Here is a 26961-nt window from a genome sequence, read left to right as displayed (position 1 = left end):
TATTAGATTACTGAATTTCTCCACAGTATTATTGTTTACATATTTTATTTCACAATACCCAATAATAACTCAGTAGATTATGCAATTAATTATCTAAAAAAAATTTAATCTCATTTTAAATTATTTATTTAAAATCATTCAATTCATTGGTTAAATGTTTAGCATTTCTTGCACTTCTATTGGATAATTAATCGCTTCACATGATTGGCTAATTATTCTTAAGAAGATATATGACTATTAATTGTTCTCTATTGTTTATTATTTCAATTACCAACCATATTTTCATCATGTAATTTAAAAGGAAATTAAACTTTTTATAATAATTCAACTTCATTTTTTTCATAATAATATGTCACGTAAAAAATTAATTCCCAAGTAAACAAACAAAAAAAATATATAAAAATAAATAACCCACTGATGATTAATGTTTCACAGTTATTCAATATAATCAAATGAAGATAAACATTTTATTTCATATTTTATTGAAAACTACAATGGTAACCATAATAATTATAATTAATAATTTGAAATTTTCTCATACACAATCATGGCAAAATACATTACGTTTAGCAAAACGACATACACATCATGATGATATTGATATATTAAAAACTGCATTAGATAATTTTGTTTATAAAATGGACCATCGTAAATATAGTCAAAGAACAAGTCATTTAGTCAATATAACAAATAATTATGAAAACAATATAACAAATTTCAATAATGAACTAGATGATAATAATAATGAATTAATCTTAGCAAATTATAGCAGTGACACTAATACATTAATTGACGATTTTCAAGAAAATAATTTAAAGAGTTATTTTATTGATCAAACAGTTAAAAATTTAAAACATACAAATTCAAAGAATAAGTTCCTTACACAAGTTCATAGTTCATCAAAAACATCATTTATTTGGAATATATTACAATTTTCATTTGGTTTATTATGTTTTATCATACATGTTATGTGGTTCATATGGTTATTATGTCATACTGTATTATTTAAAATATGTCAACAATCTATTAGTTCTCAATTTGAAACTATTTCACATCTTAACAACAATGAAATGAATGAAAATGATTTACTTATTAAACATAATCAATTAACAATACATTCAGAATTACATTTAGGTTTTATAGGAACTATTTATGGATTTATTATATCTATTAGACAATTATCAAGTCCTTTTGTAGATCCTAAATCAACTACTACTTTAGATCAAACTAATTTAATGAATCGTAATTATTTATTATGTTATTTTACAAAGCATATATTACTTGGACTTTTAACAGTTTATTGGATTACTATATTTATCATCATTCTTATAAATACACATTATATAAAATCTATTTATGTAATGAATAGTTCGAAAATTCCATTCATTCATAATCTATTTATTATTTTGTATATAAGTTTTATGATATCATGGATATTTTCAATTGTTCTACGAATAGGTAGTTTATTAATTAATTATAATTTACAAAAATATAAAATAAAACATTTATTGAATACAAATTCTATTCCTATACAACAAGTATTACATTATGAATGTATAAATATAAAAAATATAGAATATCAAAAATTGTATTTTTCTATTGTATGTAATCAAACAACATTAGAACAATGGTTAGAAATAATCACTAATCTATTAAGTGATATATTACCAAATTTTTTAGTATTTAGTATGAGTATATTTAATTGTTTTATATTATTTAAATTACGTACTCATTCATATAATTCTATCCATTCAATTAAACAATTAAGAAACCTTTCAAATAATAGTAATAGTAGTAATAATAAGAATATTATTAAATTGAATAATTTATCAAAAGAATTAATAGGTTCATCACAAAATCATCAAGATAAAACAAGAATAAGTAAAATATGTAAAACATCAACATCAATATCAACACCATCAACATCATCATCATGTTTAACGTATCAATGTGATTTACCAATTGAATCTCTAAAACAAAATCATCAATTAAACAATAATACTACTACGAATAATAATAGTGATATATTAGATAAACAAACCATACAATTAAATCTATTACATAAAATCAATCAAATCATATATTTTTCAATGAGTTTAATTATAATAAGTTTTTGTTTATTCATTAATCATTTAATACGTTTAATTATTTATGGTAATTTAATGAAATCACAAATGAATTATTGTCATTTATGGAAATTTAATGAACCAGGTTTAAATAAACCAGAAAATATTAAATTATTTAAATTGATTTATGAACATTTATACATTCCACATCAATATTTACAAGGTTGTATATTCATGGAAATATTGATGATAACATTGATACCAATTATATGTTTTATTATAAGACGTTATAACCATTTATTTGATAAATTATGCTTTAAATTATATAAAATAAATGATATAAAACAAATAATAAATAATGATTTATATGATAAATCAATAAAAATGGATTATATTGATTTATCGAAATTAATAATACCAATGAGTTCACATGTAACATTAAATACTAATGAAGAGATTGGTAATCAAAGTACTATTACTACTTCTTTATCATCTACAATACAATGTTGTCAATTATTAACGGATACTATAATTCCACCTTGTGAATTATTAAAATTACAAACATTTACAAGGGAACAATTTGAACAAAAGTCCCAAATATTAATAGATAAAGAATTACATTTAAAACCTGTGTATACAAATATGCCAACATGTTCTAATGAAGTATCAGAACAACAAGCAACGACAACAACAACTTTTGTGCCAGTTTCTATAAAATTAGTAAATTTACAACCTTTATGTTGTCAACCATGTGATTTATTCACAAGTGGTACTAAAATCTTATCGAAACCAGATGATACTATCATAGAATGTGAATATTTAAATAATAGTTGCATTTATCCTATTGAAACTACAGGGTCAGTTGTAAAATTACATGTTGTATCAGATTCCAGTGGATATGATGAATAATGGTATTATTTACAGAAGTATTAACAAAATACAGAATAGGAATTAAATGAAATACCTTCAATTTTTCATGAAATATGGCAAGTTCTTCCACTGATTTAGATTATTTCTAAATATTTGTGTTTATATATATATATATATATATATATATATATATATATATATGATTGTAACTAATAAATATTATCATAATTTGATGAGAATATGAATTTTGTTTTTAAAGTCAAAATTTCCTTAACACATCTTATTTACCATAAAGATCACGCTGTAGGTATTTAATGGTGAGATGTGTGTGAAAAAATCTATTTGTAGCACATAATGCTATAGTCGGAGGAGCAGGCTCCAATTAGTCATGATTATTATTTGTTCTAGCATAAATTTGTCGTTAAATAAGAATAATTAACACCGTAGAATCAAATAATTTTGTACGTTACATGCATGAAAATGATTTAGTTCATTGGTGAAAAATAATCATAATTGTTTCGCATATTCACATAATTCTAAGTTAAAGCTGAATGAAACAGATGAGAGAGAGAGAGACCATGACGTAATAGTACGAAAAAGTATACAAATCATTGTGATCATTGAGATCATGAATCAATTGATGTTAGATCACCGTTGGAAACCTGGAAGCACTGGACGGCCGTTTCGTCCCAGTATGGGACTCCTCAGCAGTGCGCATCCACGGTCCCGAGATTCGAACCCAGGACCTATCGGTCTCGCGCCAGGCGCTTAACCAACTAGACCACTGCCGAGGAGTCCCATACTAGGACGAAACGGCCGTCTAGTGCCTCCAGGTTTCCAACGGTGGTCTAACATCAATTGGTTCATGATCTCAATCAAAAACTTAACAATCTCCACAACCCCTATACTGATCATTGTGATCATGGCGGACAAATTAATAAATTTGATGGTCAATGCAAAGGATAATAATAAAGTAATAATAATTGTAATAATAATAATGGTGGTGGTGATGATAATAATATAAGAGAACGCAATTGCTTGAATGGCTTAATTGATTAGATGTCAAATATTTTATTGAATAATTTTGAAATAGTAAAAATAATTTTCATGACTATAAATGAGTAGCAAAAAATCGAGAAAAATGATCAATAAAAACGTTATTTTTATTAAATAGAATGTTTTTAACTATCGATAATAGTAATAATAATGGTTTGAAATTAGGCGGAGAAATAATAGAAGGAAGAAGGAGAGTAAACTGAATACCATGGGAATCCAAAGTGAACCGTAATCTATTTTTGAATACATAGATTGTTGTTAACACGTCGATTTGTTGCCATTTCTGTATAAAGGTGATATCTGTCATAATTATACATATTTATTAATTGAAACACCATTCTAAAATGTACTAAATAACCCCTATCCACTATATATCTTTATATCACACTGGTTAGTTGCTCAAATCAAATTATCATCAAACTTGGAGGTATGAGTCATAAGATTTTTTTAAAACTATACCGACTATCGTCCTTCCAATGTACATTCAATTTCAGGTATAAAAGAATGGAAAATTCCAGAAAGGAACAACTAGAGAAGATCTATTGCCTAAGATTTCCTTAACGAGGATGTTGTTTCACATGTAATTATCAAACTGGCATGAGGAAAAATCAATCCAATGCTGCACCTTAATTGATAACTATATTATGAGCCAAGATAATCCCATTTGAATAGGTTCTATAAGCACAAACCTCAGGGAAATGACTTGTTGCAACATCTTGTTAGTAAAATTAAAGTACTCATTTACAAGCTTCATTGGATAACAATTCTGGACTAAGATTCTTTGAACAATTTTCAACTATGCATTGTTTAACCCTTTGCCAATGTAGTTATCACAACTTCATTATTATCCTTTGCATTGACCATCAAATCTATCAATAATATGTACATTTTTCTTGTACTATTGCGACATAGTCTCTCTCTCTCTCATCTGTTTCACTCAACTTTAACTTAGAATTATGTGAATATGCGAAACAATTATGATTATTTTTCACTAATGAACTAAATCATTTTCATGCATGTAACACTCAAAATGTTCGTTATGGGGATTTGTGGAGTTTGTAGTATTCTCACAGTTGATTCACTGGTCAATCTAAGCTAGACCACCATTGAAAACCTAGAAGCACCAGGCGGCCGGTTAGTCCTAGTAAGAGACTCCCCAACAGCGCACATCCACGACTCCGTAAGAGGGAATCGAACTCAGTACTTTCGGTGTTGTGTGCGAACGCCAAACCTCTATACTACTGAGCCAGCATCCAACTGTGTTAATGTTTAACTTCAATCGATCCATGAATGGTTGAGCAACCCTTTATACATTGTCTGAGAAGGATACCTGTCTCTACCAAACACAGATTGAACTCCACTGGTCACGACTTCTCATCAGAACTCTAAAAATTGAAGTTTGAAGCTGGCCACTAGTGAGCACATGATTCTTATGATTATGAGGATTTGTGGAGATTATAGTATTTTAACAGTTGAATTCACGAGTTTTCAACAACAGTATAGCCTAGATTGATTCGTGAATTTAACTGTTAACATTATATTTGTAAACTATTTTATTTCTTCGATTATCTATCGAAATCAGTGTTTTAACTGAATGTATCAAAGAACTTGAAACGAATTAATTTTAACCTACAGTACTAGTTGTTCTCGCTTTATAAAAGTTTATCAAGGAAACCAATTGTATGAAACATAAAATTGATTATTACTTAGACTACAAATTGCTGAGTTGTCAGTTAAGCTATCAGGAAAAACTATACAAATTATAAATGTTATTTTGTTGCCTATCTTAGTTTCAACATATGGCAAGTCATCAACAAAATGATTAAAAATCATTGTTCTCAATTTAATTCTTTTTTTTTTTTTAATTCAAAACATATTTTTATCGTCAAAGTAACTTATACACCGATCGTTTTGAAATATTAGTGGTTTATTTAAAGTTGGTTGACAAGTAAATAACTGTCAACCAATTATACTAAATAGCTGAAAGATTGTATTAAGCATAAATCGATTTTAAATAAATTATTCATGAATTCAAAGACAGTATTCAATAAGTTATCTAGTTGTTTAAATGCCTTTATTAAATCCTGGAAACATATTTTTGGTAACGTGAACGGTTACATTATGTTTAGTTGAAATAATAGAGATTTGTAGCTTTTGGTGTCATTGAGTTTACTCAGTCAGATGGTATTATTTATATCACACTAGGTCAATCACCTCATTCAACAAAGTGAGATGTACAGCGCGTCTGAGTCAAGAGGTACAGGACAATCAAAGTGAATATAAGAACAAGTATCAACCATGAAAACAACAAAATCCTCGAAAATATCTTCAAAATAAACTGATTTGAAACTGGTTTAAGAACTAAGAAACCTATTTCTGCAGAAGCTAATCGCTGATGACGTTGACCAAACTGATAATAAAAGCTCACCACTTAATTTATCTTGTTTAAAGAACTCAACATCAGCAGAATGTCACAGTTAACTAGCTATTAGCAAATTCGGTTTTTATATGAAATGACGTGACGAATAAAGTTCTAGGATTTCACTATAATTATGAAGTTGTATTAACTTTAAAAATATCTAAAGATTGATAAAACCTATTAGTTAGTTGTTTCATTATCAATCAGAATTTTATATGGCTACACACAGTAAATAACTGAACATGTAAGTTGACCATGTATTATAACATTCTCCAACAGTTGTCTCACACTCAGTACTACACTTAATTTTTTTTCTGTATTTGATGTGTTTTAAGATAATTATTTTGATCGTCAAAGAATGGAACTGTTGAACTCTAAACTAAAAAGTCAAAATTATCAGAGTTCAACTAGGTGATTAAACAGTAGTATTCACTACGATACCTGTACATTTTACATGGGTTTCATATTTTGTATAATCGTGGTAGGATGTGAACCAAAAGATCAAAGTTTTACAAATACAATTGGCTTTCAATTATTGTTCTTGGAAAAGTCAGGGTGATCACCAGAAATTCTATCGCATCTTATTATTCTTTGGATGTTCAAACGTATATCGAACGAAATATGTACGGAAAAATTTAGCCTGGATTTTGACGAGTATTAAAGGACGGCCTCAATTAGAGCTTCTTTGAGTGTTTGGAAAAGCCTGTGAACTGTGGCACGAATTCAGTACACGAACTACAATTTACTTAACTTATTTTCATCAAAAAAAGCGAAACATTTTAGTAACTGACTGCTGATACCCTTTAGTAATAGTGTAATCAAAAACTGAATGGAATTTTTTCTAAAGAAGGAACGAATTGAGCGAAGAAATTTCTTTTCAATTAGTTTTTCATCATGGCTCTACACTAATATATATACGTTTTACAATAATAATATAATACTCATCGAGTGGATACGTTATGTAATAATTACATAATCACATTTAAATTAACATTGATTAATTGGAAGAAAGAGGATTAATAATATTCAAAGTGATCAAGAAGTTGCTATGTTGCGTAATGTAAGAAACAAAGAAGGAACAGAATTTTAACGGATGGTCAATAGGATGGTAGTTACGTAAGAATCAAGAGATGAATGTTGAGAAGTTATTAAGTTCAAAAGCAACAGAAATAAAATTACAAAAGTTAAAAAAAAAATGGAAGAAGTATGAAAAATAGTTCTTTTGAAGGAAATCTTAAACTGATGGCCAGGGCAGGGAAAGTGGTTGTACGAATCTCTTTTGAATGCAAAGGTCAGGTTTGTGAACATGGATTGCGATGGCTTCCGCAATGTGCAAGAGGCGCACTCGTAAACCATGTGGCAAATTAGATGGGATATTGTAGATAACCTTAAAAGCTTTATTCAATTCGACTTGATGACCTGTGTCAACCAAGTGAGAGAGAATAGAACTTTTAATCACTTTTACCTGTCCTTTGTTTAACCACGACGGATGATGTTCAGTAATGCGGTGACGGACCTGTCGAATTGTACGCCCTATGTAACTGGCTCCACAGGAGTAGTTGAAACGATAGATACACATAGATTTGGCGAATTCAGGCAGTCTGTCTTTGTTGGCTGTTCTTATCTTGGGATAGTTGTAGAAGATGACATTTAATCTGGCAGCATTAAATGTCTTTTGTACGGCTCTTCTTAGTTTCTGAGTCAAGGTTTCTTCAATGGTGTCATTTATGAATTGTAGTTTTATGAATAGTACCTTCTTATGGACGGTGGGTATCTTTGTCCTTGTTTTCTTCTCCATCATATGTTTGTCGATGAATTTCATGGGATACCCATTCATGCTAAGTAGGTTCCGAATATTATTCAATTCTTCTTCGGTGGTGTCTTCAGAGCAAATCATTCTAGCCCGATGTGTCAAGATTTTTATCAAGTTCCTTTTGTATCTGATTGGAACTGCACTGTGGAAATGAGTGTATTGTCCTGCTGCTGACTTTCTGTGTACTCTTCTTTTTATAGTTCCATCTGTTCTTCTAGTTAGTTGGACATCTAGAAATGATATGCTGTCGTTCTGTTCATCTTCTGATGTAAAATTAATTGATGGATGAACGTTATTAAATGTATTAAGTAAATTGTCCTTATCATTCTCTTTTTCTAGTACTATGAAGGTGTCGTCTATATAGCGATAATAAGTTGGTAAATGGCTAATTATGTTTTTAAGTGGTCCGTTTTCCAGTTTTGCAAGGAAAATATCAGCCAGTAGAGGGCCCAATGGTGATCCCATGGCAACTCCATCTAGCTGTCTATAGTATTCATTGTCAAATCTGAATTGTGCATTGATTGTGCATCTGAGAATTAACTGTTGGTGCAAATTCTTAAACCATTACACAAAGAAATTGTCAAGCATAGTGTCAAGGATTCCTTTGAATTTGTTGAGAACATAAAAAATCTATCAGTCAAGAATAATTTCATGTTATCACTTGATGTATCATCTTTATTCACTAACATTCCACTACAAGAAACAGTTGATTTTATTTGCAATGAACTAACAGAGAGACGCATAGAAACCCCGATTCCAGCATCCGCGATAAAACAGTTAATTCTCAGATGCACAATCAATGCACAATTCAGATTTGACAATGAATACTATAGACAGCTAGATGGAGTTGCCATGGGATCACCATTGGGCCCTCTACTGGCTGATATTTTCCTTGCAAAACTGGAAAACGGACCACTTAAAAACATAATTAGCCATTTACCAACTTATTATCGCTATATAGACGACACCTTCATAGTACTAGAAAAAGAGAATGATAAGGACAATTTACTTAATACATTTAATAACGTTCATCCATCAATTAATTTTACATCAGAAGATGAACAGAACGACAGCATATCATTTCTAGATGTCCAACTAACTAGAAGAACAGATGGAACTATAAAAAGAAGAGTACACAGAAAGTCAGCAGCAGGACAATACACTCATTTCCACAGTGCAGTTCCAATCAGATACAAAAGGAACTTGATAAAAATCTTGACACATCGGGCTAGAATGATTTGCTCTGAAGACACCATCGAAGAAGAATTGAATAATATTCGGAACCTACTTAGCATGAATGGGTATCCCATGAAATTCATCGACAAACATATGATGGAGAAGAAAACAAGGACAAAGATACCCACCGTCCATAAGAAGGTACTATTCATAAAACTACAATTCATAAATGACACCATTGAAGAAACCTTGACTCAGAAACTAAGAAGAGCCGTACAAAAGACATTTAATGCTGCCAGATTAAATGTCATCTTCTACAACTATCCCAAGATAAGAACAGCCAACAAAGACAGACTGCCTGAATTCGCCAAATCTATGTGTATCTATCGTTTCAACTACTCCTGTGGAGCCAGTTACATAGGGCGTACAATTCGACAGGTCCGTCACCGCATTACTGAACATCATCCGTCGTGGTTAAACAAAGGACAGGTAAAAGTGATTAAAAGTTCTATTCTCTCTCACTTGGTTGACACAGGTCATCAAGTCGAATTGAATAAAGCTTTTAAGGTTATCTACAATATCCCATCTAATTTGCCACATGGTTTACGAGTGCGCCTCTTGCACATTGCGGAAGCCATCGCAATCCATGTTCACAAACCTGACCTTTGCATTCAAAAGAGATTCGTACAACCACTTTCCCTGCCCTGGCCATCAGTTTAAGATTTCCTTCAAAAGAACTATTTTTCATACTTCTTCTATTTTTTTTTTAACTTTTGTAATTTTATTTCTGTTGCTTTTGAACTTAATAACTTCTCAACATTCATCTCTTGATTCTTACGTAACTACCATCCTATTGACCATCCGTTAAAATTCTGTTCCTTCTTTGTTTCTTACATTACGCAACATAGCAACTTCTTGATCACTTTGAATATTATTAATCCTCTTTCTTCCAATTAATCAATGTTAATTTAAATGTGATTATGTAATTATTACATAACGTATCCACTCGATGAGTATTATATTATTATTGTAAAACGTATATATATTAGTGTAGAGCCATGATGAAAAACTAATTGAAAAGAAATTTCTTCGCTCAATTCGTTTCTTCTTTATTTACGAAATGGCAAAATGGGAATTTTTTCTACTTAGAGATTTAAACTATAATTTCGGCCTTGTTTGATTGCAATTTAAAGCGAAAGTATACACTGCACAAACATGTATTTTTCGCCTTTAACTCTCTAGGCAGAGATGGACTTTTGATCAGTCTAATCTGTGCCGATTTGGGACAGTTACTCACCTCAAACAATGGGTGAAGGGTTAAGATTCTGAGTTCGCGTCGTTCGTGCAAGATCATGAATGCACACTGCTGAAGAGTCCCATACTAGGACGGAATGGTCATCCAAAGCCCCTAGGTTTCCTATGGTCATCTAACTTCAACCGACCCGTGAACTCAACGTTTAATTTACTGCCTATTCATTCTTGTATTAAGAACTATAAACTGTCTAAAAGTATACTTGAAAGATTGATTGATCTAATAGGTTAATTATTCTTCTGTCAGAGTGATCTTTTTTGCATAAATGAATCTTCTAACTATTTAAATTTGTAAACATTGAATTTCTATAATGATGATCTTAAAGAATGTCTGGTTTAAAATCTTATCTAGTTATTCAGTAAAGATATTCTGTAAATTGTGTAATGGACGTTAAATCATATTAACCTTTACCATTATCAAAATAAGTGTGAAATTAATCATCTGACTCATGATCTTATGCATTGAAATTACTATAATATCTACAAAACCCGTTTGATATTAATCAACATTTGCCCACTAGTGACTGGCTTCGAGAGGTATATCCGGGAGTTCTATTGAGAAGTAGTGACTGGTGGAGTTCAACCAAGTCTGTTGTGAGATAGTAAGTCACTGAAGACAATGGTGGATGTGTCGATCAATTTTGCGGATTAGTTGAAGTTAGACATTAACACCGTCGGATGCCGGTAGGCTCAGTGGTCTAGTGGTTAAGTGCTCGCGCGCGAAACCAGTAGGTCCTGAGTTCGGGACTCGCAGGAGGCGAGGTCGTGGATGCGCACTGCTGAGAAGTCCCGCAATAGGACGAAACGGCCGTTCAGTGCTTCCGGGTTTCCCATGGTGGTCTAGCTTCAACTGACTCATGATCTTAACCATTTAAATAAATAAACGTTGAAAATAATATAAAAATATAGAATTGTATGAATGATTGATAAGACTGACAGTTGTTTTTAAATGACTTGAGCATATATTTGCATTCACAAACTAGATTTTATTCTAAGCATAAGTTCGAGATTTCGGTTGAAAATTTTAAAAAACTCGTGAATAAGATGATTTTGACATAAAATGACTATTTCATTTTAACTCAATTCTTTATTCAACTATTAGTTCATTATTTCTATTTTATTAAAAACCTTATTTTGGTAAAAAGCGATTCTTTCTTACCATATGTTCACTTATTCATAAACAATTTATTTCGATACATGTGCGATTTATATAAATTAAACCCCTTTTAAAGCAAACGTAGTATACATGTTGATTAATTTTAGATCAATCAAACGATAAAAAAATCTGATAACCATGCTGAATACAACATTAAAACCCATTGAATACTTAAGTAACGCTCATGAGATTGAACTTGTATTAACAATCGAATGAATTTCAAACACGTTGAAAAACCTGTACTTCATGAGTAATCGCAGTTTGGAAACTTTAATAAAGTGTGCAGATAGGATTTGAATAGCATCGGTATTTAGTCATGGTTACACATAAAAAAATATGTCAATTACTAACAATTGTCTCTTACATAACTGATGAGTTCTTTTTTCGTTAAAAGCTTACAAATAGTTTCCTACGACTGTGGGTAATTGAAGTGATCTATAATACTTTAATATCTCCAAAGATAATGAATCTTATGTCAAAGTGGTCAGTTTACATGTTGAATATTTTAGTGTTTGCTTCAATTATTCTCTTAAAGCTTTAAATTTTGTCAGCAATATTAACGACATAATATTCTTAGTGGACTTTATTTAAATTGTTCTACTGCCATATGCCAATATCTTAGAAACATCTAGTAGAAATCCAAACAAAGCAAATAACAGATAAATGAACCGTTTATACAAAAACACAAGAATTTATTCTAAATTCTATGGTATTATTCATCTTCAAGGACCTCTAACACTAAGTATTAATTATTGTGATCACTATCAAAAGTAGACTGTATTATTTAATAAGATGAACAAAAAAACTAGCTTTCGTAAATGAGTTAAAACAACATAGTATAAATTGTCAACAAATCATCTAATTCAATTCAACAACACATTCTCAAACAACTATGGACAATTCCACTGTTAAAATAAAACCATTTCAAAACGAAACCAGATATTTTAGGCTTTATACAATTTTATAAATGAATAAAATTGTATAAAGATCAATTATTATAACAGAATTACATGAATCCATTCATTTCGTGAATTCTTTTTAGCTGTTTACATCCAAAAAATACTATAGTATTAATCATGAAAACAAAACAATTGTACATACTTTATTTAAGAAGCATTTACAATAAACTGAATTGAAGTGTAGATATAGAATAATATTATAGTCTAGGAGAGTGTAGTGTTGGTTATTATGTTAAGCCCATATACCTTATTCTAGCTTTCGGACAGCCCATTCTATTCATTCTACTTGAGTCACATTTTGACCTTGTTAATTATTCGCTTATCAATCTTGACTGTTTTTATATGAGCGCGTAGGTGTGTGTACACTTCCTATCCCATTATTCATCACGTGTCTGTAACTTACTTTTGTGCAACTATAAATATTGATTAACTCTTGACTAAAGGGGAGTTGGCTTGCCCGCCATCTCCACTGCGAGTCGTTTTGCTTCGTTCTATTCCATTCACTGCACATACAAAAGTTCATTCTCGTTATTTGACTTATTTAGTTCCGTTATTGACTATCGTGATTTAAGTTGATGATTATATACGATGATTGGAGACATATATATTTCAACAACAATCACCATTACAATCACCTTGGTGTCAGATCTCGGGTCACTAAAGTGGAGAGCCCTTACGACAACATCGTTCAATCTAAATGACGACAAAATAAAGGGCCTCCACAAGAGCATGAGAATAGAACATTTTTTTATTTTCAAAATAGAAGATAGACCATGAGTATTACATTGTTAAGCTATTTCAAACTTCCTTCTTTATTTACCAAATGTCAAAAAATGGGAATTTTCACTTTATGATTCATTATTCTGAGTGTTTCACTAACTCACACTTCATTGTGATGTAAACGACTCACTAGTTAGTTCTTTCATAGAATGATGATCAGATTGATGTAAAATATATTCTATTTGTTATTCTTAAAATTATTTAACTAAATTATTCTTCTATATGTAGTTTCTTATTTTTTGTTGTGTGTGGGAGATTGTTTTATATCCGGTCATCATTTGTTTAGACAATCATATGATACCTATTGCTAAGTAAGAAATATGACCGTGATTGATTAAATTTATATTTTAGAAAAAAAAGACTAAGTTAATAAAATATTCATATTATATTCTAAATCAGTAACATTGACACCTTATTGATGAAACAGTGATTTCTAGTCGTCTCAGTATTTTCAACAATAACAACAACCACAAAAAAAAAGCGAAATTTCATGATCGGATATAAAAGCAGTATTTGACTGGAACTTTATTTGAATAATATAAGTGTAGGAAGCAATTTACTACAGGTTTAATTCTGAGCTATTCCCTAGACCGTCGAATACAGAGTCTTGGTTTGGCCAAAGTCAGAACAAGCAAGCTATTTGGTTAGATAAACTTTATCTGTTTCTAAAACATAAATTAATATCGTTAGTGTACAAACAAACAGTACGGTTTATTAATACAGGGAAAAACAGAGACAAATAACATACTGAACAGTAGCCAGGGTATAGGAAAAATGAGTCAACAAGCAAATATTGTTTTACAATGAACATCAAACGGCGATTGGTTAATAAAGAGATGCAGTCGCATAAGGTCAAAGGGAGTTAATGTAGTGGTGGGCGTTTCACTTTATTATTGGTGGGTTCGTCTATGGATCACATTTTACAATAAGTATATAGTCTCACATAGATTTATCATATCAACTGAGTCATGACATTGTATAATGAGAGGTATTTACTTCTATTTTGATCATCTCTCAAATTCATAAAATAGTAAGTTATAGATCTCAGTTTTACAGCATTGATATGTCAATTTATTTGAAAAATATATGCCTTCATATAAAGTTATCGTTCATCAATTAAGCATGATACAATTATTGTAAGAGATACTACGAGGGCTTGCATTAGTGTGGTGTTTTTAGTATTGATGTATTTTCTGTTCTAGGGAGAAAATATTATCATAACGAGGTTTACGAAGTATAACTTATGAGATAATGGTAGGAGGTAGTCAACAGGACACCCTTGATTTAGGTCCATGAAATTGCAATTTGAACGACAGAATTCATTCTGCACTATGAAGGACCTGACACACGTGACACTGATCACCACCCAATGATCAACAAATCATAAATACATTTCACTCCTACATGAGGTCAGTCGCAAACCGGATTGCTCATTAGTAAACTCTCTGACGGTGAGGTTGGGTGACACGGGATCGAATCCGTTACGGAGCATCAGTTCTTGCAAGATTACAAGTACACGTTGCTGACGAGCTGAGGAGGAAATCAGGAAAAGACTCTAGAAGTGGATAGGACATACATTATGGAAATCACTAAACTTCATCTGAAGACAAGCGCCAACTTGGAACCATGAAGCGAAATGGAAAAGAGAAAGATCAAAGAAAACAATGCGTTGGAAATTAGAAGCAGACATGAAAAGGATGAATGACAACTGGAAACAACAGAAAAGGATTGTACAGTACAAATTCCGATGGAGAATGCTGATGGGTGGCCTATATCTTTACAAAAGGGGTAACAAGCGTAAGTAAGTAGGTTTAACAATGCCCGTTATAAAATCAATATCATACATATATATATTGTTATTTCCCCTAGATACGACTTTTCTACGCAAAAAATCACAATACATATTAATAAGCTTATTAATAGAAAATTAGACATAGTTTAGTTCGTGTGTATTATAAATACTAAAGACATAAAATGAAAGCATATACCTTTGGAATATGTTTAAATATGATGTTCATTTACTGTCTGTTAATGGGTTAATAGTAGTTTTCTTCTATTATTCTATATGTATTATTTTATCCTGCAGTGTTACAACAGCTGCTTATCTAGCATAATAGTTTTTACTCAACAGAAAATCTTTATAATTTACTATAGACTTTTTTTTACTGAAAAAATTACTGGAGTAATTGAATATTATTTATAACAACAAAAGTATTATTTGTTACAATAGTTGCCATGTGAATGCATGATTTCTAATTCTTATGATTACTTCTTGTGTTTTGCAATAATTGAATGATTTAGAAATTTATGATTAAGGTAATAGAAATGTGGGGTTCTATTCTGATCTTAACATTATTTGCTTCAAATTAATTGGCATATATATGTACATAAATATTATGAAGAGATGTATCTGGTTGATAATAGTAATTTCATTGGACAAAAATCATTTCTGTATGGTTATCTGTAAACATATTTTTCACCACATTATTTAACATTATCAAAGTGAACGGGAAATTTGTCAAGATACAGAACAAATAAGATAGTTTTATAGAGATCAATGAATTTGACGACATACGCGACCGTCTTTCATTAGAACGATTGCACAACTGTTTCGATACAGTATGTGACTCATCAGTAGTGGGTATTCACAACTTAACTAGGGATTGACCGCAGAACCTTCAGTTTTTGTAGCGAATGCTTTTTCTACAGACTAAACAGCCAACATACAATTGTCTATATGTATTTATCAGGATATAATAGCTGTCCAAATTTTCCTGGTTTACAATGACTGTCCAAATAGGGTCATTTTGTGATATCAGAAGGCGTTTTGTTGATATTATGGGAATTTTAATAGTTGACATCATGAGTTTATTGAAGCTAGACCACTATGGAAAACCTGGGAGCATCGGACGGCCGTTTTATCCTATTGTGGGACTCCTCAGCAGTGCGCATCCACAATATCGCCTCGAGAGATATGTTTCACAAAATAAAAAAACAAGCATTTATCAGTCCTATAATGCGAAGCAAATGAATTATATAGTAGGTAAATCTTTTTTGATTGGCACTTTTATTAATATTGACTCAAAACATATAACTAGTGAAGACGACTTTTTCGCTTTTCGGAATGCAATTAAATGTGATTAAATTTAAGAAAGGGATGTGTTTTGATTGAATGTGGTTTCAGTGTTTTTCTAAAACTGGGAAGACACAAAAATTTCATGAATTTTATAAACAAGTTTTTGTAATCGATATGTAAGCAAAACAACTGAAGTTGAATTAACCCTAATTGTTTTAGCTATCATATGTGTACATTGTTAGGTAATTGAAGGACGTTTCAATGAAAACCCTAGACATATATTTTGTGCGTGTTGACACTCGTTAGCATGGCATGCTAGTTAGCTAAAAAGAAACTGATATCCAATGTGAAATTCGAATCCGCGTCAATCAGCTTTTCAGTTAAGGATGATATCACTTATCTTTTCGGGTCGATAGCATCCTATAACACTAAGATGCATTTACAGTTGATTAATGACTCAGTATTGATCTAGTAGCCCAAAATCTCAAGATAGTACCCAGTATCTAAATATCAAAATTGCAACTTAATCGATAAAGTTCCATGTGAACTAAAAGACTACACAAGCTTGAAAGTAATCACTACTCTTTAATAAATCAATTGTCGTCCTATACACACGAACAAATATAGATGAAAACAACTGGTGCAGCAGCAGCCTCTGCACCAGTGGACCTCAACATGCACATGGGAAAAAGCGAGTTTCTTAAATAGAACATTATAAACACCAACCCAATCATACCTGACGGAGAAGCTTTGGAGGATGTAGAATCTTTCACGTACATATCGGGGAAGCATCATCGATGAACAAGGAGGTTCAGATGCAGACGTAAAGACAAGGATTGTCAAAGCAATGACAGCATTCTTACAACTGACGAACATATGGAACTTGAAACAACTTTCAACAAATATCAAAGTGATACTTCAATACGAACGTCAAGATAGTTCTAGTGTACTCAGTTGAAACTTCGAGAACTATAACAACCATAATCAAAAAGGTACAAGTATTTATAAATAGTTGTCTACGTTAGGTACTCAATATCCGTTGGCCGGATATAATCGGCAACAGCCTACTATAGAAGAGGACAAACCAGCTTCCAGCTTATGAGGAAATCAGGAAAAGACTTTAGAAGTGGATAGGACATACATTATGGAAATCACTAAACTTCATCTGAAGACAAGCGCCAACTTGGAACCATGAAGCGAAATGGAAAAGAGAAAGATCAAAGAAAACAATGCGTTGGAAATTAGAAGCAGACATGAAAAGGATGAATGACAACTGGAAACAACAGAAAAGGATTGTACAGTACAAATTCCGATGGAGAATGCTTGTGGATGGCATATGCTCTTCCATGAGGGGTAAAAGGCGTAAGTGTTATATATATGATATAAAAAAGTCATATGGTCCTTGCGATAACTGACAGCAGTATATATTAAATGGCTTTCACTAATTCATACCCGGTTTCATTGTGTAAATGGATCACTTTTAATCCTACTACATTTTATTAATGGATTATGCTAATAAATTACCATAAATAAATGTACACTATATACATTCGTTTGGAATTCATAAAATCAAATTCTCTAGATTTTTTATACCAGAAAGACAATAATTATATAGGCGAAATGCTTAGGTGTGTAAATTGTTGGATCATTTAAGAATCCACAGTGTATGGTCAAAAATTTAAGAATATTTAGTGAACAATAGTTGTCGAAATCTTTTCAGGTTTCACACAGTATATGAAGGGATATATATAAAAGTAAAGATGAATGGTGGCTAGCAGTGGGATCCAGGATGCGCGTTTCGTCCTATTTGGGACTTGTCAGCTAGATACATCTACATCTCAGAGTTATTGTTCACTCCGGGGACTGAACCCAATACCGTTTGCTTCAAACTTCATCGCGTCATACACTTACCTGTAGAGTCCTGATGGCCACTAGCTTGTGAAATCGGGTGAAGTTTTAATTTGTTTTTTGTATTGCTTCTTTAAATCCTCCCATGGATATTTAGAGATTGATCATTTGTAGTCCTAAATATCCATCGAATTGATGGATATATATATGAAAGTTATATATGAAGTAATCGATATTATAAACCGTAAATAGTGGATTATAAGTTAAATATATTTTAATTACTTACAAGAATTATCATTAGTAAAAAGGTCACATAAAAAATACTGTAGGAAAAGTTAAATATTCAGGAAATGATCTTCAGTTTATAGATTAAAATCTTATGTAAACAATACAAAATGAAAGAGATTAGAACAGTAACAATAATTCATAATTAAGAAAAAATTACTTTATAGATTGAAAAAAAGATGATTGTATAAGTAGGAGTAGATTTAATAGGGAAGAGAAGATGAAATACATAAACGAAAAGGTGGTGGTGAATAGGAGAAGGTAAATGTTTATTATACCTACTACGTTAAATTGAATTGAGAATAGAATAAACCTCTTGTGGGTAAAGGAAGATAATTGAATTGAATACATTTTGTACGAAAACATAAGTTTGTTCATTTTTGAGTTTAAGCAGAAGGCTTCTAACACATAGAGAAGACATAATTCTTCATCTACTGTGAAATTATTCGAAACTCGATATTGAAGTGAAAAAGTTGGATATTTCTCGATATCATGTTCCCTGTCTGTCAGATGTCAGAATGAAGCCATATGAATATCAATTTTGAATCATAAAATTTCTCCATAGAGAAACATCTAGTTATAGAAAAATTTAATATTCAATAATGTCAGTTTTCTAGGACTATTATATTTAAGCTTAGTCTGTGTGAGGAACTATCATCAGCTACCAGAGAGAAATCATGAACAAAAGTATTTGAAAATTTCATTTATTCTAATCGCCACTTTTATAAAGTTGCTAGACATTGGTGTTGTTTCTGGTATGTATATTATCATTAGTGTGAAGAATCCAATTGAGACTTGTTTTACAGCTTATTACAAGTAACAAGTCTTTAGTTGTATCTCCAGAATTTAGTTTGTTTTAATTTTTGCTTTCACTACATATCGAGTACTATTTAAAGTCCAAAACTTAAATTCCAAATGTTTTCTAATCTATGGTCACTAAAGTGGTTCTATTAGATAAAAACGATGTGTTTTGATTGCAACTTTTTTAAAAATTGTATTATTAACCATAAGGTTAAAGCTATAATAACATGTTCCAATCGTTTCTTGATAATATCATACTTGTTAAAAACTACTGAAGAAAATATTCCATGTGATTCATCTGTTGACTGAGAGACACAAGTAGGCAGTTACAATGTCTGCTGTAAATTTTTAGCGTAACTATTTTAAATAATAGTATTACTTACTTACTTAGGCCAGTTACTCCCAGTGGAGCATAGGCCGCTGACCAGCATTCCCCAACTCACTCTGTCCTGGGCTTTCCTTCCTAGTTCTATCCAATTGTCGATCATTCTTCTCATGTCTGTCTCCATCTCTCGGCGTAATGTGTTCTTTGGTCTTCCTCTCCTCCTTTGGCCTTGAGGATTCCAAGTGAAAGCTTGCTCTGTGACGCAGTCGGATGCATTCCTCAATGTGTGTCCTATCCACTTCCAGCGACTCTTTCTGATTTTTTTACTCCGCTGAGATCTGGTTTGTTCTCTCTCACAGTAGGTTGTTACTGATAGTGTCTGGTCAACGGATCTGAAGTATTTTGCGTAGACCACTGTTAATAAACACTTGAATCTTCTGAATGATGGCTTTCGTAATGAATGATCTAAATTTTTTATGTTTTTAAAAGATCTTTCACTCCGATTTATTTACGCAATCAATACAAATCTAACTATTATTACAGTAACCTATGCATAATATTATTTGTAAATCCATTGTCAGCATAAAATTTGAAAAAAAACATAAACTTGTCAATTAGTCTAACATAGACGATAAAAATGTTAACATGATTAGGATATCCAAGTTTGTAAATATTAAGTCACTACCCTAAAAAAATAACTAGAAGCGCACACTTCCCCATATTCAACTACCGTTTATTACTTTAAACATCAACTTTCCGTCTTATTATCTTAGCGTTTCAAACTCATTTTACATACCTTGTTCCGATCAACTTTGTAATGCCACTACCTAGACAACAAGCTTTTCTCAAAAAATTAATCTATAGAAAAAAAGTATACTTTATAAAAAAACTTTCGTTAACATAATGTCAATCATCTCTTTTTAAATTAGAACTAAATTTAAGACATAATACACTTACTTGAATAGTAATTTTTCCTGGTTAGCGTTTATTTAGCAAGTTAGTTTTCTACGGGATAAGGTCGCTAACCCCATGCCCAACCCACCTCCTTTATCCTGGACTTGAGACCGACAGTAGCCCCAGAGGGGCTCCAGGTGGAGTTACATAATATACTGGTTTACTTTAAATCCCATCAAATCACTTTAAATCACGTTTAGATTTAGCTAGTTACACAATTCAGAATAGGAATGTAAAATATGAACGGAAAACATATTTCATGTTTGATAATTTTAAACGTTAATTAAAATAATCTTCTAATCATAAGCGTTCGTCAAGGTCGATGATCTTGAAAACATGACATAATATGATCTATATAATTTTCTCATAGTTGTACATCTGTAGACAAGTGCTATACATATTAAAAAAACACACACTAAAGATCCATGGATGAGTAACTGTACAAAAACTCTTGGAACTCAAATAAATAAACTCTGATAGGCTTCAAAAAAAACAATCAACATAAACCATGCATCCTGTTTCGTCCACTCTAAAACAAACTATGAGTACGAACCTATCACTGATTTAGAGATTGAAATGATGAACACATTCTAGCATCGTTTGAAACCAAGCAATTGAGTCTAGTTTATTGATTCCTACTGATCACCATCGACTTTCTATTAACTTATTTTAATCTAAATTTAATTATTTCAGCTAATGAATTGTTTTTTTATGTACCTAAATTCTATACGTTTAATGAGATAAAAAAGTTATAACGATTCCTTCAATAGAAGATGATAATAAGACAATATAAAGCTATACAACTTTCTTCATAAAGCAAACAAAGGAATAATTTGGCGTGTAAACATGCCAAAATAATTGATTTAATAGTTTGTACATTATTTATAATAAAGGCAAACTATTCTTATTTAAGTATTAGAAACATAAAATATAGAAAATTGATAAAACAGTCTATATTAAATTAATGATTTTCTATGATTACTTCATATCCGTAGATAAATGGTGAATGGATATTAAAAGAAAACGTTTCGTAAATACGAACTATAACAACTAGTTTATAAGTTGAAGAACGTATTAAATATACTGATTTATCATCGATTATTAACTGATATTGTAATTTAAACCATAGTTAATATCAGATTTAATTGAAACAAAAAGTATGAAGAGTTCACTAGTTTAGAAGATTGAACAAAGTAATGAATGTCTTGGCAGTCACATTTAACTTCGACATGTTGCATATCATATCGAAATAAATACTATTTTGGTGCGGATTTATCAACTTACGCTACGACAGAGGAATATGATAAAAATCAGATCCTTATCTATGAAATTCATATAAAAGTGTATATGAAATCTGGTAGTGTTAGTTATTGTAAGATGATGGTCGAAGGTAGCCAATAGAAAACCCTGGACCTGTGTCGAATCACCTAGACTGGTGGCCACTTGGTCGATAGGATCCGATCTGCAATAAGAAAGACCTGATATACATGACATAGATCACCACCTAGTGATCAAACAGTTGTAAGCATTAGTTATTCTCTAATGTATGATTACTGAAATCAATTTTTCGCAAAGTTTCTTGATGGCTTGTTATTGACTGATAGTTAAGTAAATTTTCGGAATAAAATATGTTGAAGTAATTATTATATCAGCCTCACTTATTTTTATAAGACCAGTATTTGAACGAAGAATATTCTTTTCGATAAATTTTGTTCAGGTTCTACAATTATATATCCAAATTAATAATCCGAAAAATGGCCAGGTTAAGGGCAAAGTACATCGTTTAAAGCATGTGAATTTAGGATTGTGATAAACAAAATACAATGAAATTGGTAATGTTGATAAGACTCAGATAAAATGTTAACTTGAATCTTCGTATATGTTAGGTGAAATTTTATGATCCATGATCACATTAAAATTGGGCCAAATAGGGTGAGAGAGAAGTAATAGTGCGATTACAGTTCGATCGAACAAGTAAGAAGTAATACGGAGGGATGAGTGCGAAGTGAATGAATAATGTATAGGGGAGATTAATAATGATATTTAACCAATAATACGAATAATAATAATACAAAGATTTATGAATGAAGATAACAGATCCCGCGAGCGAGATCGTGGATGTTTACTGCTGAGGAGTCTCACAATGGGACAAAACGGCCGTCCAGTGCTTCCAGGTTTTCAGTGGTGGTCTAACATCAATCAGTTCATGATCTCAATGAAAAACTCAACAATCTCCACAACCCCTAAACTGATGGTGACAATTACGATTGACTACGAAAGGTCATAGTTAAATTAGGTCATTCAGTGGTTAAGATTACGATTGATTAATTGGCCTTGATGTTGGTCAGGGAAGGAGGAGTGGTTGAATATATTTCTTCTGTACTCATAGCTCCGGTTTCTTCATCCAGATGGCTACTGCTTCAGCTGTCTGAAGAACTTTCAGTCTCACCAGTTTTGGCAAAAAATTGCTGAACTTATTTTTATACTTAAAAAAAAACGAGGAACCACTGCAATTCCCACTATGCGAAGTGAGAACACCATTACTGGTAAAGATTTATTAGTTCGAAAAAACATGACGAAAACCTCAGTCGAAAACGCGCCCATTTATATATTGATTGTACATCTATTGTGTTTGTTACTTAGAATAAAGTCACACACATGAAAAATACTCCGGGTAATAACGAAATCACATACTGCATATCATGTCTAGCATAGTTTACGTTAGTTCAATACAAAGAATATTGTATCTTGAATAAACAGCACACTCAAATAAATTCATGTTATTATCGAATAAAATATCACACTGGAAAACAGGAACAAATATTACACTTAGTAATAATCACAATTAATTGAAAACGGGAGTAATTTTGACTGAAAATCACAACCAGTCAAGATCTGATTTTGCCATTTCAGTACTGAATTAAAATTAGCTTGTCAAATTGGTATTTTTGCAGTGTTTCTCTTGAAATTATCTAAGTAAAATCACTTTATATCATAATAAAACTAGTTGGCATACTAATTTCATTAAATTACACACTGTGACCTTTGCACTTTTAAATTGCAAAAATAATTTTGATGAAGCACAGACTTCAGGTTTAGAAGAACGATGAAAGCTCCACGACCAAACCATCCAGCTCAGATAACGAAACTCCATCAGAATCATACACCTAAGCTACAAATCTCCGTCATCGTAGAAATAATGTTGAACTAAATTAGTCCATAAGCTGGATTCCTAAATCTTTCATCATATAGCTTATAAAATATTATCATCATTAGCTGATATGATCCATTTAAAATAGGGAGCGATGGTTAGTTGTTTCTTCTTAAGACAACTAGAAAGTGTGCATAAACTGATATACTATATCAATAGAACAAGTTGATGGTAAAATGAACTTACCAGATTTCTCCCATTGTAGCATAATTGTACGATTCGACAGTCTTGATTTCTGTTTTGTATTTGGTCTTGTGCTCTGACAATTTTACTATTATGACAATATTCAATAGATAACCTGTATAGAGACCAATATAATTCTATTTTCAATAATATTAGTGTTTCAAGCACTGTGTATACCACTATTTTCACGTAACTAGACTCACCTAATGCCAAACAAATATCATAAGTTTCAAATTCAATTAAAGTTGTTTACTTGTATCTTCCCATTGTTTTTAGAACTGCAATTGATCAGTCTCTTGTTGATATATATATGCATCCTGTGTGGACTTTCTCGATATTGCCTTAGGTCACAAGCTTTATAAGCAGAGATGGATGACGGTTAGATGTGGAATCCAGGATGCGATTTTCGCTTTATTTGGGACTCGTCAGCTGAATGTACCTGCATTTTAGAGTTGATTTTCACCCTGGGACTCGAACCAAGTACCGTTCACTTTAAATGCTAACAACATCAACTCTGAGATGCAGGCGCATCCAGTTGACAAGTTCCAAATAGGACGAAAAGCACGTCCTGGATTCCACTGCTAGCCACTATATATCTTTGTTTATAAATATCATAAGCATTATAATGTCATAAACGTTGATCTATCCTTATAAATAAACGTGTTCTCATTCAAAATGTTCATTAATTTTTACAAATTCACTTTAATTTGTAACACTTTTATGTATTCTATTTTACTTGTCATAATAATTCATATATTCGCTTCAATTTCAGACTAATAAAATTTAATGAACAAAACAGTTCAGTTTTCATTATTTCAGTTATTGAACATAAACTCGTAATATCATTTAATTCATTACAATACTTCCGTCTTTTTTAACGTTTAATGTTCATAAAATATAGATTCAATAAAAAGATCAAAAGGAATTGATGGATTCTAATAATTATGTCACTTAATTCAATGTGGTTAAATAGTTATGTTTGATTGTAGCGTTTATTTTCAATTTTTTTTGTTTTAAAAATATAATATAATTGGATTATTATGTAAATTTAGAAGACGAAGATTATCAGAACTATGTAATATATTAGCGCAATACATTTCGAACAATCTGATCACACATATACTTGTTAAGAACATTTATATATAAAAATAAAAGGTCAACTAGACTGGAAACGGAGTAAGAGGAGATGAGGATAATGATAAGAGTAATAATAATAATGTGAACACAATTCGGAATGGTGGAGATGTCAATAAGAACCAATCAACGTCGAGGTGCACAGAAAAAGCTGTGAAACACATATGGAGAAATTCGAACACTTCACTTCTACCTGAAGGTTGTGCTGATGATGTCGTTCAGAAGAACGATGAAAGCTCCACAACCAAACCATCCAGCTCAGAGAACAAAACTCCACCAAAAACAATTCGAAATCTAATCACTCTGGATAATAAGTCAATATTACCAGCGTAGGTTTAAGGTAAGAACAAACTGTTTTTGAACACACAAAGGGGGTTTGAATTTTCGTATGGCTAAGGCTTCAATAAACCTTAGTATACGCCTTTTTACACTTTTATACAATACCATAAAAGCTGAGTTTAGATCAATCTTGTGACCTGTTATTACCCTTATCATTATCCTTATCTCCTCCTACTCGGTTTCCAGTCTAGTTGACCTTTTATTTTTATATATAAATGTGTAATCAGACTGTTCGAAATGTGATAATCTTCATCTTCTAATTACATTATAGAAATTTATCAAAGGGACTAATTGTTTTATGTAAATTTAATTTGATAAAATTACCAATTTATGAGTGCGTAATACAGTGTTTAAAAAGTAATTTAGGCATAAATATGTGTGTACAATACTTATAATGTCATCTCATTGCCATAAATAAATTGATTTAAACTATAGAACGCCAAGTTTAAAAAAAACAGTTGAAATTTTATACTTTCTTTTGTTGTCGGTTCCCTTTCTTTTGACTTTTTATACTGAAACGTTAAAAAGACCGCAATTTTGGAAGTAATACATCCTATAATAGATTAAGTTTAATACATAAATTACGCAGTTATTTCTTTATTTGCTGCTTTGTTCAATAGTTCTTAACTGGACAATAATAGTTTTAATAACTGGTAAAAATAAGACATATTTTTCTAAAATCTTAGATAATCTATTATTGACTGTTAATAAAATTTCGACGGAAAATGTTGATTCCATTTGTAATCATCTAGTCTCTAAGTAAAATTATGATTATACTACTACCTAGTTAAGTATAAATAGAATGAATAATTTAGTTTTCACTAACAATTTTTATTGCTCATATTCTTCAGTCTATTTTCAAAATAAAGTCGTAATTTCTGTTTCTAGGTGTGACCATATAAAATAAAACCAATGTTGTATTAGGTGGAAATTCTGAAATTCTTATTAAAATAAATAATATCAATTGAATGATTTCAATATTTCAAGTTCACAATTAATAATCAATATAATCAATGATGGTATATTATAAATTCATGTTGTGCTAAGCAACTGTTATCAAAAGTAATGTGAAAAGTTGATTTAATGAATAAAAGTATACACTTCATTTTTGATAAAAGGTATTTCAAATGTCACTGGTTGAAATCATGAGTCAAATGAAGCTAGACCACAATGGAGAACCTGGAAGCACTGAAAGGCCG

The 26961-nt window shown here is 31.1% G+C and overlaps 1 protein-coding gene across 1 annotated transcript in view; it reads left to right on the top strand.

Annotated features, from left to right (window-relative positions):
• The first annotated feature begins 273 nt into the window (after positions 1-273).
• Positions 274-26961, top strand: part of MS3_00010219 (uncharacterized protein) — a 63988-nt gene continuing 37300 nt past the window's right edge. Inside the window, exon 1 of the mRNA XM_051218579.1 lies at positions 274-3052. Within this exon, the coding sequence (XP_051075132.1) occupies positions 453-2975 (2523 nt within the window). The 5' untranslated portion in view covers positions 274-452 and the 3' untranslated portion in view covers positions 2976-3052. The remainder of the gene's footprint in view (positions 3053-26961) is intronic.

Source organism: Schistosoma haematobium, chromosome 1 (assembly GCF_000699445.3).
Source record: "Schistosoma haematobium chromosome 1, whole genome shotgun sequence".
Taxonomy (NCBI): Eukaryota; Metazoa; Platyhelminthes; class Trematoda; order Strigeidida; family Schistosomatidae; genus Schistosoma; species Schistosoma haematobium.
Note: the sequence above shows the minus strand (reverse complement) of the source record. Positions and strands in the feature narration are given on the sequence as shown.